The sequence below is a fragment of the Odocoileus virginianus genome, chromosome 4 (assembly GCF_023699985.2).
Source record: "Odocoileus virginianus isolate 20LAN1187 ecotype Illinois chromosome 4, Ovbor_1.2, whole genome shotgun sequence".
NCBI lineage: Eukaryota > Metazoa > Chordata > Mammalia > Artiodactyla > Cervidae > Odocoileus > Odocoileus virginianus.
In genome coordinates this window covers 71,056,299-71,070,076 of record NC_069677.1, presented here as the reverse complement: position 1 = coordinate 71,070,076, position 13,778 = coordinate 71,056,299, and the positions used below count along the sequence as shown (strand labels likewise).

Genomic DNA, 13,778 nt, shown 5'->3' with positions numbered 1-13,778 from the left:
ATAATTCAGAATAATGATAGTAAAGATGATCAAAAACCTTGAAAACAAAATGGAGAAAATGCAAGAATCAATTAATAATGACCTAGAAGAATTAAAGAATAAATATACAGAGACAATACAATTATTGAAATTAAAAACACTCTAGAAAGAATCAATAGCAGAATATCTGAAGCAGAAGAACAAATCAGTGAGCTGGAAGATAAAATGGTGGAAATAACTTCTGTAAAGCAGAATAAAGTGAAAAAATGAAAAGAACTGAGGATTGTCTCAAAGACCTCTGGGACAATATCAAATGCACCAACATTCAAATCATAGGAGCCCCAGAAGAAGGAGAGAAAAAGAAAGGGTATGGGAAAATTTTTGAAGATATTATCATTGAAAATTTCCCCAAAAAGGAAAAGGAAATAGTCAATCAAGTCCAAGAGGCACAAAGAGTCCCATACAGGATAAACCCAAGGAAAAACACACCAAGACACATGCTAATCAAGCTAACAAAGACTAAACACAAAGAAAGAATATTAAAAGCAGCAAGGGAGAAGCAGCAAATAACGTAAAAGGGAAACCCCATACACTTAACAGCTGATCTTTCAGCAGAAACTCTGCCGGCCAGAAGGGAATGGCTGCTCCTGCTGCTGCTAAGTCGCTTCAGTCGTGTCTGAGTCTGTGCGACTCCATAGACGGCAGCCCACCAGGCTTTGCCATCCCTGGGATTCTCCAGGCAAAAACACTGGAGTGGGTTGCCATTTCCTTCTCCAATGCATGAAAGTGAAAAGTGAAAGTGAAGTCGCTCAGTTGTGTCTGACTCTTAGCGACCCCATGGACTGCAGCCTACCAGGCTCCTCCGTCCATGGGATTTTCCAGGCAAGAGTACTAGACTGGGTTGCCATTGCCTTCTCCAAAGGGAATGACAGCATATATTTAAAGTACTGAAAGGGAAAAATCTACAACCAAGATTACTGTACCCTGCAAGAGTCTGATTCAAAATTGATGGAGAAATCAAAAGCTTTTCAGACAAGCAAAAGTTAAGAGAATTCATTATGACCAAACCAGCTTTACAACAAATGTTAAAGGGACTTATATAGCCAAGAAATACAAGAAAAGAAAAAAGAGCTACAAAATCAACCCCAAACAATTCAGAAAGTGGCAATAGGAACATATATATCAATAGTTACGTTAAATGTAAATAGATTAAATGCTTCAACCAAAAGACATAGACTGGCTAAATGGATACAAAAACAAGACCCATATATATGCTGTCTTCGAGAAACCCACTTTAGACCTAAAGACACATATAAACTGAAAATGAGAGGATGGAAAAATATATTCCATGCAAATAGGAAGGAAAAGAAAGCTGGAGTAGCAATCTTCACATCCAACAAAATAGACCTTAAAGTAAAGAATATTACAAGAGATAAGAAAGGACACTACATTATGACCAAGGGATCAATCCAAGAGGAAGACATAACAATTATAAATATTTATGCACCCAACACAGGAGCACCTCAATACATAAGACAAACACTAACAGACATAAAAGCAGAAATGGACAGTAACACAATAATAGTAGGAGACTTTAACACCCCACTCACACCAATGGACAGATCATCAAAACCGAAAATTAATAAGGAAATACAAGTCTTAAATGATACATTAGATGAGATGGATCCCATTGATATCTGCAGGACATTCCATCCAAATGCAGAAGAGTACACCTTCTTCTCAAGTGCATATGGAACATTCTCCAGGATAGACCACATCTTCAGTCACAAATCAAACCTCAGTAAATTTAAGGAAATTGAAATGGTATCAAGCATCTTTTCCAACCTCAATGCTATGAGACTAGATGTCAATAACAAGAGAAAAACTGTAAGAAATACAAGCACATGGAGAGATTAAGAATTCGTATGTAAATAATCAACAGGTTACTGAAGAAATCAAAAGGGAAATAAAAAAATTTATAGAAACAAATGACAATGAAAACATGACAACTCAAAACCTATGGGATATACCAAAAGCAGTCCTAGAGGGAAGTTTATAGCAATACAATTCTACTTCAAGAAACAAGAAAAACATCAAATAGACAACCTAACTTTACACCTAGAACAACTGGAAAAAGAAGAACAAAAAACCCCAAAATTTAGTAGAAGGAAAGAAATCATAAAGATCCTAGCAGAAATAAGTGAAAAAGCAATGAAAGAAACAATAGTAAAGCTTAATAAAACTAAAAGCTCATTCTTTGAAAAGATAAACAAAACTCACAAACCTTTAGCCAGACTCATCAAGAAAAAAAGAGAGAAGAATCAAATCAACAAAATTAGAAAAAGGAGAGATTACAACAGACAATGCAGAAATACAAAGGATTATGAGAGACTATTTTGAACAACTATATGGGAATAAAATGGATAATCTGGAAGAAATGGACAGATTCTTAGAGAAGTTCAATCTTCCAAGACTGAACCAGGAAGAAGTAGAAATTATGAACAACCCAAATACAAGCACTGAAATTGAAGGTGTGATCAAAAATCTCCCCCAAAACAAAAGCCCAGAACCAGATGGCTTTCTTAGAAGGACAATTCTGTCGAACATTTAGAGAAGAGCTAATGCCTATCCTTGTAAAACTCTGGAACACTTCCAAACTCACTCTATGAGGCCATCATCACTGTGATACCAAAAACAGACAAAGACAACACAGAAAAGAAAACTACAGGCCAATATCACTGAAGAACATAGATGCGAAAATCCTCAATAAAATTTTAGCAAACAGAATTCAGCAACACATCGAAAAGCTCATACACCATGATCAAGTTGGGTTTATTCCAGGAATGTAAGGATTCTTCAATATATGCCAGTCAGTCAATTTGATATACCATATTAACAAATTGAGACATCAAAACCATATGATAGTCTCAATAAATGGAGAAAAACCTTTGACAAAATTCAGCACCCATTTATGATTAAAACTCTTCAAAAAATGGACATAGAAGGCATCTACCTCAACATAGTAAAGGCCATATATGCAAAGCCTACAGCAAACATCATTCTTAGAGTTGAAAAACTGAAAGCAGTCCCCTTAAGAATAGGAACAAGACAAGGGTGTTGACTTTCACTACTATTATTCAACATAGTTCTGGAAGTCCTAGCTACAGCAATCAGAGAAGAAAAAGAAGTAAAAGGAATCCAGATTGGAAAAGAAGAAATAACGTGCTCACAGTATGCAGATGACATGATACTGTACATAGAAAACCCTAAAGGTAGTGTCAGAAAATTACTAGAGCTAATCAGTGAATTTAGCAAAGTGCAGGATACAAAATCAATACACAGAAATCACTCGTATTTCTGTATACTGACAATGAAAAATCAGAAAGAGAAATTAAGGAATCAATCCTATTCACTATTGCAGCAAACAGAATTAAATATCTAGGAGTAAACTTACCTAAGGAGACAAAAGAACTGTCCACAGAAAATTGTAAGACACTGATGGAAGAAATCAAAGATGACATAAACAGCTGGGGAGATATTCCATGTTCTTGGGTAGGAAGAACCAATGTTGTGAAATTGATTATACTACCAAAGGCCATCTACAGATTCAATGTGATCCCTATCAAATCACCAATAGCATTTTTCACAGAAGTAGAACAAAAAATTTCACAGTTCGTATGGAAACACAAAAGCCCCCAAATTGCCAAAGCAGTCTTGAAAAAGAAGAATGGAGCTGGAGAAATCAACCTTTCTGACTTCAGATTATACTACAAAGCTACAATCATGAAGACAGTGTGCTGCTGGCACAAAAACAGAAGTATGGACCCATGGAACAAGATAGAAAGCCCAGAAATAAACTGATGAACCTATAGGTACCTTATTTTTGACAAAGAAGGCAAGAATATACAACGGGGCAAAGACAGCCTCTTCAATATATGGTGCTGGGAAAACTGGACAGCTATGTGTAAAAGAATGAAATTAGAACACTTCCTAACACCACACACAAAGATAAATTCAAAATGGATTAAAGAGCTTTAAATGTAAGACCAGAAACTATAAAATTCTTAAAGGAAAACATAAGCAGAACACATGATGACATAAATCAAAACAAGATCCTCTATCACCCACCTCCTATAGTAATGGAAATAGAAACAAAAGTAAGCAAGTGGGACCTGATTAAACTTAAAAGCTTTTGCACAGCAGAGGAAACTCTAAGAAAGGTGAAAAGACAACCCTCAGAATGGGAGAAGATAATAGCAAGTGAAACAATGACAGAGGATGGATTTCCAAAATATACAAGCAGCTCGTACAACTCAATGCCAGAAAGGCAAACAACCCAATCAAAAAGTGGGAAAAAGACCTAAACAGACATTTCTCCTAAGAAGACATACTGATGGCAAACAAACATCTGAGAAGATGCTCAACATCACTCATTATTAGAGAAATGCAAATCAAAACTACAGTGAGATATCACCTCACACCGGTCAGAATGGCCATCATCAAAATGTCTACAAACAATAAATGCTGGAGAGGGTGTGGAGAAAAGGAAATGCTCTTGCACTGTTGGTGGGAATGTAAATTGATACAGCCACTATGGAAAACGGTATGGAGATTCCTTAAAAAACTAGGAATAAAACCACCATATGACCCAGCAATCCCACTCCTAGGCATCTACCCCGAGGAAACCAAAATTGAAAAAGACACATGTATCCCATTGTTCATTGCAGCAGTATTTACAATAGCTGGAACATGGAAGCAACCTAGATACCCATCAACAGATGAATGGATAAAGAAGTTGTGGTATGTGTACACAATGGAAAATTACTCAGCCATAAAAATGAAAGCATTTGAGTCAGTTCTGATGATGTGGATGAACCTAGAACCTATTATACAGAGTGAAGTGAGTCAGAAAGAGAAAGATAAATATTGTATTCTAACACATATATACGGAATCTAGAAAAACGGTACTGAAGAACTTATTTACAGGGCAGCAGTGGAGAAACAGACATAGAGAACAGACTTACAGACATGGGGAGAGGGGAAGAGAGGGTGAGATGTATGGAGACAGTAACATGGAAACTTACATTACCATATGTAAAATAGATAGCCAGTGGGAATTTGCTGTATGTTTTAGGAAACTCAAACAGGGGCTCTGTATCAACCTAGAGGGTTGGGATGGGAGGAAGGTTTAAGAGGGAGGGACATAGGTATACCTATGGCTGGTTCATGTTGAGGTTTGACAGAAAACAACAGAATTCTGTAAAGTAATTATCCTTCAATTAAAAAATAAATAAAAAATAGAACTTTCAGCACTTTAGATATGATTCCCATTGTTTTCTGGCCTCCATAGTTTCTGCTGAGAAATCAATTTGTAATCTTATTGATGATTCTTTGTATTTGATTAATCACTTACTTTTGCTACTTTCAGGATTCTTTTTTTTTAAATAGTTTGATTATAATGTGTCTCAGTGTGGATATGTGTGAGTTTATTCTACTTAGGCTTACAGTTTCTTGATTTTGTTTCTTCATATTTTGTGCCAAATTCGAGAAATTTTTGGACATTATTTCTTCAGACAATGTCTCTGCCTGTTTCTCCTCTCTCCTCCTTATGATACTGACATGCTGTATATATTGGTTTACTTCATGATATTCATAGTCCATTAGTCTCTAATCACTTCAGTTTTTCTTTTCTTTCTGTTCGTTTGATTGGATAATTTAAGTTTTTGTATTTTCAGGATTCCTCATCCTTCATCCTGTCTTCTCAATTCTGTTGAACCCCTGTAGCGATGTTTTTATTTCAGTTATTGTAGTTTTTAGTAGTAGAATTTGTTTGGTTCCTTTCTATAATTTGTTTCTCCATTGATATTCTCATTTTGTCCATACATTTTTTTCCTGTTTTTTTTTTTTTTTGTTGTTGTTGTTTGTCTGTTTAGTTCTTCATGTTTTTCTTTACCTCCATGAGCATATTTAAAACAGTTGTTTTAAAATCTTTGTTTACTAAATTTATTGTCTGGGCTTCCTTAAGGATGATTATTTATATTTATTTTGTTCATTTGAATAATTCTACTTTCCTGTTTCTCTGTATGCTTTTTAAAAAATTGTTGTTGAAAACTGAACATTTGAATATTATAACGTGTTAAACTCTGAAATCATATTCTCCCCCTTTTCCAGAGTTTGTTTTTTTAATTGTTGAATGCTGTAGTAGTCCATTTGTCTAGTGACTTTTCCTAACTGTTTTTGCAGAGGCTATATTCCTTGTTCTCTTCCTTAGTTTGTGTCCAACTACTGTTTTTGACTGAGGTGCCAAAATAGATAAGAAAATATCTCTTTTAGTCTTTGCAATTTGGCTCTGTGTTGAGGATTTCTTTCAACACTTGGCCAGACTTAAACAGAATTTAGGGATCAGCCCAAGATTAAAGCTTAAGATCCTCTCAGGTCTTTTGTTTTGTAATGTTATAGTTTCATTTTCATTCATCTCAAGGTATTTTCTTTTTTAGAAAAATTTTGTTCAAGTACAGTTAGATGGCATCACCGACTCAATGGACATGAGTTTGGGTAAACTCCGGGAGTTGGTGATGGACAGGGAGGCCTGGCGTGCTGCAGTTCATGGGGTTGCAAAGAGTTGGACACGACTGAGTGACTGAAATGATAGTTGATTTACAGTGTTGTGTTAATTTCTGCTATACTGCATAGTCTGTTGCATTCTGATTTATCACAGGATGTTGAATATTGTTCCCTGTGCTATACAATAGGACCTTGTTGTTATCCACTTTATATATAATAGATTGCACCTGCTAATAACCAAACTCCTCATTTTACTTCCTCCATACACCCTCCCTCTTGGCCACCGTAGTGTGTTCTCTGTCTGTGAGTCTGTTTCATCCATGTGTTCATTTGTGTCATATTCTGTATTCCTCATATAAGTGATATAGGGTATTTTTCTGTTTCTGACTCACTTCACTTCATGTGATAATCTCTTGGTCTATCCATGTAACTGCAAATGGCATTATTTTGTTCTTTTTAATGGCTAAGTAATACTCCATGTGTGTGTGTATACACCACACACATTCTGTCACTGGACGTTTTCCTTCTTTCCGTGTCTTGGCTGTTGTAAATAGTGCTGTTGTGAACAATAGGGATGCATGCATCTTTTCAAATTATAGTTTTGTCTGGGTATATGCCTAGGAGTGAGATTTCTGTGTCATACTTCACCTCTATTTTTAGTTTTTTGAAGAACCTCCATACTGTTTTACATTGAGCTACACTAATTTACATTCCCACCAACAGTATAAGAAGATTCTCTTTTTTTCTACTCTCTCTCCAGCAATTATTATTTCTAACTCTTTAATGTGGTCATTCTGACTGGTGTGAAGTGGAACCTCATTGTAGTTTTGATTTACATTTATTTAATAATTAGCAGTGATGAGCATGTTTTTATGTGTCTATTGGCCATCAGTATATCTTCTTTGGAGAAATGGCTGTTTAGTCCTTGTGACCATTTTTTGGTTGGTTATTTACTTTTTTGTTATTGAATTGTAGAAGCTGTTTATATATTTTGGAAATTAAGTCTTTGCTGGTTGCGTCATTTGCAAATATCTTCTCTCAGTTGGAAGTTTGTCTTTTTCATTTTGTTTATGGATTCCTTTGGTATTCAAAAGCTTATGTGCTTGGTTGATCTCATTTGTTTATTTTTACTTTTACTTCTGTTGCCATGAGACACTGACTTATGAAAACATTGGTACAATTTATGTTAGAATGTTTTGCCAGTGTACTGTTTTTGGAGTTTTATGGTGTCTTGTCTTACATTTAAGTCTTTTGGCCATTTTGAATTTCTTTTTGAGTGTGCTCAGAGGGTGGTTTACCTGTGGCTGCCCAGCTTTCTTAGCACCACTTGCTGAAAGACTGTTTTTTCCCATTGTATACTATTGCCTTCTTTGTAGAAGATTAATTGTCCTTAGCTCTGTGGGTTTATTTCTGGGCTCTCTGTTTTGTTTCACTGATCTATTCAAGGTACTTTCTAATTTCCCTTCTCAGATCTTTTCTGAGCATACATTTCGCTCTAGGCATATCTGCCTCTTTCTGAAGTCCCTTGTATATACAGTTGCTCTTGAATGTCCAAATTCTGCCTCACCCCCTCCAAACCCCCACTCTGCCTGTTTTTTTCCTGCCTGGCCTTAGGTGATCTCAGCTGTAATCTTTTGCCCCCGATGTCTGTCGCTGGTTCTTTTTTCTCACAGTGAGCAATGGCTGCTACTTTTGTGGTCTGGGTGAGTTCCGAGTTAGGTACAGAGATGAAAGGCTTGCACCATCTTTCAGGGCCCCCTCACACCAGGTAGAACAGACCTACATGGTGATTGGTGTCTGAGGTCGTCTTTGCTTCCTCTAGAACCAGGGAGAATGTGGGGCAAGTGTAATTCAAAATGCCACAAACTTTTCTGCAGTTTCTAAATTGCCTTTTTCCCATTCAGCTTTTACTTAGTTAACTTGCCTGTTTCAGAATTTTGACAAAGTTAGTTCTGACTGTTTCTGCTTGTTTTTTGATGTTTCTCTTTGAGGATAGGAGCTCGGTGCTGTCTGTTCCACCGTTTTGTTGTTTAGAAATCATGTTTACACACACTGAATGTGCATTTTGTTCCTGTGGTACGTTCTCATCTGTTCATGTATTCTTGAGTTCCTCCTCCTCACTGTGTCTGTCCCTGGCGTGGACTTCACATGATTTCCTGTGTCTGCACAAAGAGATTTCTTGTCCCGAGACCATGTTTGCAGGTTCTGGCACCCTCTAGTACAGGCACATTCTCACAAGCTCACTTTTGAAGAAACTGCCTGGCTTGTTGTGCAAACTTTATCTTCAAATACTTAGACTTCTATCCCAGGGCCTTCCTGAGCCCTGACTGGGGTCTGAATACTTGGTTCCATTGTGGTTCTTCAGCTTCCCTCCTTCTGACCTTGTAGTTTTCTTTGTGATGTTTATGGAATGTCATAAAGTGTCAGAGGCTCACAGAGGAGGCCTCTGTCATGGTTCCTCATTTCCGTTTCTTTTTTATTGATGTAGTTGATTTACAATGTTGTGTTAACTTCTGCTATACAAAAAAAAGTGATTCATTATGCATATATTAATACATATATACTTTTTCATATTCATGATAAACCATGGTGTATTGAATATAGTTCCCCATGCTATATAGTAGGACCTTGTTGTTTATCTATTTTATGTATACTGGTTTGCATCTGCTAATCCCAAACTTGCACCCCTTCTCTCCCCTCCCTCTCCACCCCCTTGGCACTGGTTCTTATTTCTTCCTTGTAGAATTCGCCAGGGCTCATTGGACTCCCTGGGTGCCAGATGCTCTGACAGGCCTGGACTAAGATGAGGAAGCCAAGCTCTTGGACCTAGGGCCCACTTTTGGCAGCTCAGGGTCACAGGTTTTCCATTTCTGACTATTTTCAATTCCCCAGTGATTTTATCTTGTTTTGGTTGTCATTGCTCATATTTTTCTTCTTTTTGATTTTTATTCTAACCTCCTTTCCATCTTGCAGTTTCTTAGTTTAGAGTTGTCTTCATCCCAGGACTCATCATTCGCATTCTTTATTAGCATAGATTTGGATAGAGAGGGAGGACATTTTTCTTTTACTGAGTTATAATTTATAGACCATAAAATGCACAGATTTTTACATGCTCGTTTGGATGGGTTTTGGCAAGTTGATAATTCATGTGTGCTAAATCACTTCAGTCATGTCTGACTCTTTGTGACCTTATGGACCATAGGCTCCATGGGATTCTGCGGGCAAGAAAACTAGAGTGGGTTGCCATGCCCGCCTCCAGAGATCTTCCCCACCCAGGGGGAAACTCCCGACCTGTAATCACCATCCAAACTAAGATATAGAACATTTCTGTCATCTCAGAAAATGCATTTAGCAAGAGGGAAGTTTTGCCTATAGTTGTTATTTTTTGAGTTGTCTTTTTATTGTTGACTTCTAAGGGTCTTTATATATTCTGATGTGAACCCTTTGTCAGATATGTGTATTTTAAATATTTTTTTCCTGGTCTGTGACTTGTTTATTTATTTAACTAATGGTGTCTTTTGACTCATATTATTTTTAAAAAGTGGTAAAATCCTTTTTATCAGTGTTTTACTTTTGATTAGAGCTTTTTGTGTCCTGTCCAGGAAATCTTTGCCTACTGCAAGGTTTTGAAGATAGTCCAAATCACCTTCTCGGAGCTTTGTTGTGTGGGTTATGTTAAGGTCTATGATCCATTTCGGGTTGATTTTCGTGTGTAGAGTATGGAGTGAAACAGTATTACCATTTGTTAAGACGACTTGCTTTCCACATTGCTTTGGCGCCTGGTCTGAAATCAGGCCTCTGGGTCTGTTTCTTCCCTGTCTGTCCTGTTCTGTTGCTGGTTTTGCCCACCTTTATGCCTCTGCCATCTTCTCTGATTTCTGAAGCGTTATAGTTCTTGGTGGTTCTCAACTAGGGACCATTTCAATGTACTGGGAACATGTGGATATTATTGGAAACAATTTTGACTGTCACAGTGGGTGTGAGGGGGTGGAGGGGGGTTCCTGACATCTAGTGTGTCTAACTCAGAGATGGCGACTAAACATTCTACATGCAGAAGTCAAACTCCCATAGCAAAGATTCATTCCGTCTGAAGTGTTGGTAGTGCCACGATGGAGAAACCCTGCTTTTGTGAGTCTTCAGGTCAGCTAGTGGAAGTCTTCTGATACTGCTATTTAAAAAAAAAAATACCATTTGACTAGTCTATCTCCTTTGTATTAGCATATGAATTTTAGAATCTGCTTATCAGTTTCTACAAAGGAATTACCTATGATTTTGATAGAAATTGCTTGAAAATGCAAATTTGTCCAGCTATGCTAGCCTAGCTATTAAGCTTTAAGTCTAAAATAATAAAATAGTGTAAGTAATTAAGATTCAACACGATTAGGAGCTTAGTCTCTTATTTTCCCTAGTCATATTTCAGGTGTTCAGTAGCCACATTGGCACATACTATGCCAACAAATAACAGAGCCAGAGAACATTTTCATCATCATAGAAAGTTCTTTTGGACAGCACTGGCATAGTTCAGCTTGGGGATTTATATATTTTTCTGATCCATGAGTATTTAAGTTTTTTATGGACATTCTTTATCAGATTGTAGAAGTTCCATTGCACTCAGAGTTTACTGCTAGTTTTTAATTATGAATATTGAATTTTCTCAGATGTTTATATCTGTTGTGATGACCGTATTGTTTTTTTCCTTTAATAATTTAACTGCTTTTCACACATTAGATCAACTCTGGATTCTTGCGTTAAACTGCACTCGACAGTGTTTTTATAATATCTCAGGACTTTCTGCATCTGTGTTCATGAGGGATTTTGCTCTGCATTTTCTTGTCCCAGAACAAGAAGTTTTGGTATCAGGACAATGCTGGCCTCATAGAATACTCTGCAGACTGTTCTGGGTGAGGGGATTTACTAGTAATTGAGCTCTTATTCTCTTCTGCGCCGTTTTACTGATACCATCTCCTTTAATCCTTACAACTATGGTAGGGCTTCTCTGGTGGCTCAGTTGGTAAAGAATCTGCCTGCAATGTGGGAGACCCTGGTTCGATCCCTGGGTCAGGAAGGATCCCCTGGAAAAGCAAATGGCAACCCACTCCAGGGTTCTTGCCTGGAGAATTCCATGAACAGAGGAGCCTGGCGAGCTATAGTCCATGAGGTCGCAAGAGTTGGACACAACTTAGCAACTAACCCACCACCTCCATAGTAGAGGGTAGTAACATCCCTCCTTTTCAGGTGGGGAATCTCAGGCTCAGAAAGTAGTTTCCCCAAACACATGGCTGTAGTTGATGGAGGCAGATTCCAATTCCAACTACAAAGACTCTATAAGACCAGCCCTTGGATGAGGCCTCCCACTGTGGGCTCCAGGGGGTGAGGTAGGCTGTGCCTCAGGTGACAGCTACCCTTCGTTCACAAGACAAAGACTGGATATCTGTGCTGGGGTGTGGTGCCAGCCCTCAGGGCCGAGCCACTGCTGCGTCCTCTGATCAGTGGCCAGGTGGATTCTCCTGTCTCCCCTGTTTTTCTTGGAGTATGAAGTCCTCCTTTAGTTTCTCTGATGATGAAACTTTGGTACCCCTGTAGAAACCAGCTCTGAATGGTTGCCCAGTGTGGGTGGGACTGGGAGTGGCCTAGAAGCTCAGCACGTGGTCTCTCTCTTTCTAGGATGCTTGGACATTAATTCCTCCGTGAAAGGGGCTCGTTTCGTCCGATTCTGTGACTCGTTCAATATTCCCCTCATCACTTTTGTGGATGTCCCTGGCTTCCTGCCTGGTGAGTCCCTGACGGAGGTGGGTCAGGAGAGGTGGTTTTGCCCAGTGAGATGCCCACTTTATTTGGAGATCCTCTTGCACAGTCCCTCCAGGATTTGTGCCATCTTCTGGGTGTCCTGGGGGCGGGACTGGCTGGGGGTGACCCTGTGGGGAGGGGAAGCCCCCGGGGAGATTCTGTGGGGATCCAATAGCTTGCTCGTGACACAGGCACTGCACAGGAGTATGGGGGCATCATCCGCCACGGCGCCAAGCTGCTCTATGCGTTTGCGGAGGCCACTGTGCCCAAAGTGACGATCATCACCAGGAAGGTGAGGAGCTCAGGCTGGAGGCTGGAGCCCGCTCCCCCCCAGCGGCGGGGCCTGGGGGTTGGGGGTCTGGCCGAGAGGGTCAGCAGTGCTGGAAGGAGTCTATGCCTCACTCCCCTTAACAAGTTCTTAAGGATGGCAACAGCGTGTATGGTCCTGCAGACAACGCCTGGCAGTGAAGTCCCTGCTCATCTGGGAACGGAGAGCAGCAGTGGGAAAAGGCCGGAAGACCATGACTATGAACTGTGAAAGGCCTGTGGCTGCGCCCTGGTATTCCTGGGCCTCCCACCCCTGGGCCTTCAGGAGCCCAGGAGGGCCAGTTCTTGCTTTTCATCCTCATTTCACTTGGCTTCCTGGGGTCTTATAGGGATGTGATCTGGTTGACTCCGGCTCTAACATTCATCATTTGGGACTGTTCTAGGCCTACGGTGGTGCCTATGATGTCATGAGCTCCAAGCACCTTTGTGGTGACACCAACTACGCCTGGCCCACGGCGGAGATTGCTGTCATGGGAGCAAAGGTAAGACCCTCCAGCTTTCCCTTCTTCTGGCTCCAGGGACTCCACTCACCCCGCATCACTGGGAAGTGTTGGGAAGAGGCCTGGGCCCCTGGGGTCGCCAGGCCTCCGGGGAGTAGGGGTCTAGACCTGGCAGTCCCCCTCCGGCACTTTCACTTCCGGCATGGACCCAGGTAGTAGGGGCCTCAAGTGGGTTCAGGGGTTCAGTAGAAAGGAAAGGGCTGAGTCAGCTGAACTAGTTGTTGGAGGACTGGATGTTTCCCCAACCCCATCCCCAGCTGCCAAGCGGGCCCGGAGCCACTCCTGCGGCCCACGGAGGCCACGCTGTAGTCCTGGCCCTGCTGACTTTGGGCAGGGTGCCTCCTGTTGCTTCGTCTACCCACCACTCCTTTCCTGCTTTGAAATAGCTGTCGGGGTTGGACTAGGTATCTCCCAGGCCCAACCTCCCCAAGCCGACTTTTAGGGGTGCTGACAGGAAGGCTTCTCTCTCAGTCCTCATTTTTCTATGTTTGCATTTTAGTTTCTCTGCCTCTGGCTATTAAGTTGTATGCTCAGGGCTCAGGATAATGAAAAAGTGTAACAGCATTCTGCTTCCCTTGATAAGGGAACCTTGACTCTTAACAGTGGAAACTGGGCCAAATA

General features: G+C 40.0%; 1 protein-coding gene across 1 annotated transcript in view; it reads left to right on the top strand.

Moving 5' to 3' along the window:
- Positions 1-13,778, top strand: part of PCCB (propionyl-CoA carboxylase subunit beta) — a 96,730-nt gene that overhangs the window by 81,246 nt on the left and 1,706 nt on the right. The window contains exons 11-13 of the mRNA XM_020909592.2: positions 12,208-12,315; positions 12,522-12,622; positions 13,041-13,139. Coding sequence (XP_020765251.1) covers positions 12,208-12,315; positions 12,522-12,622; positions 13,041-13,139 — 308 coding nt within the window. The remainder of the gene's footprint in view (positions 1-12,207; positions 12,316-12,521; positions 12,623-13,040; positions 13,140-13,778) is intronic.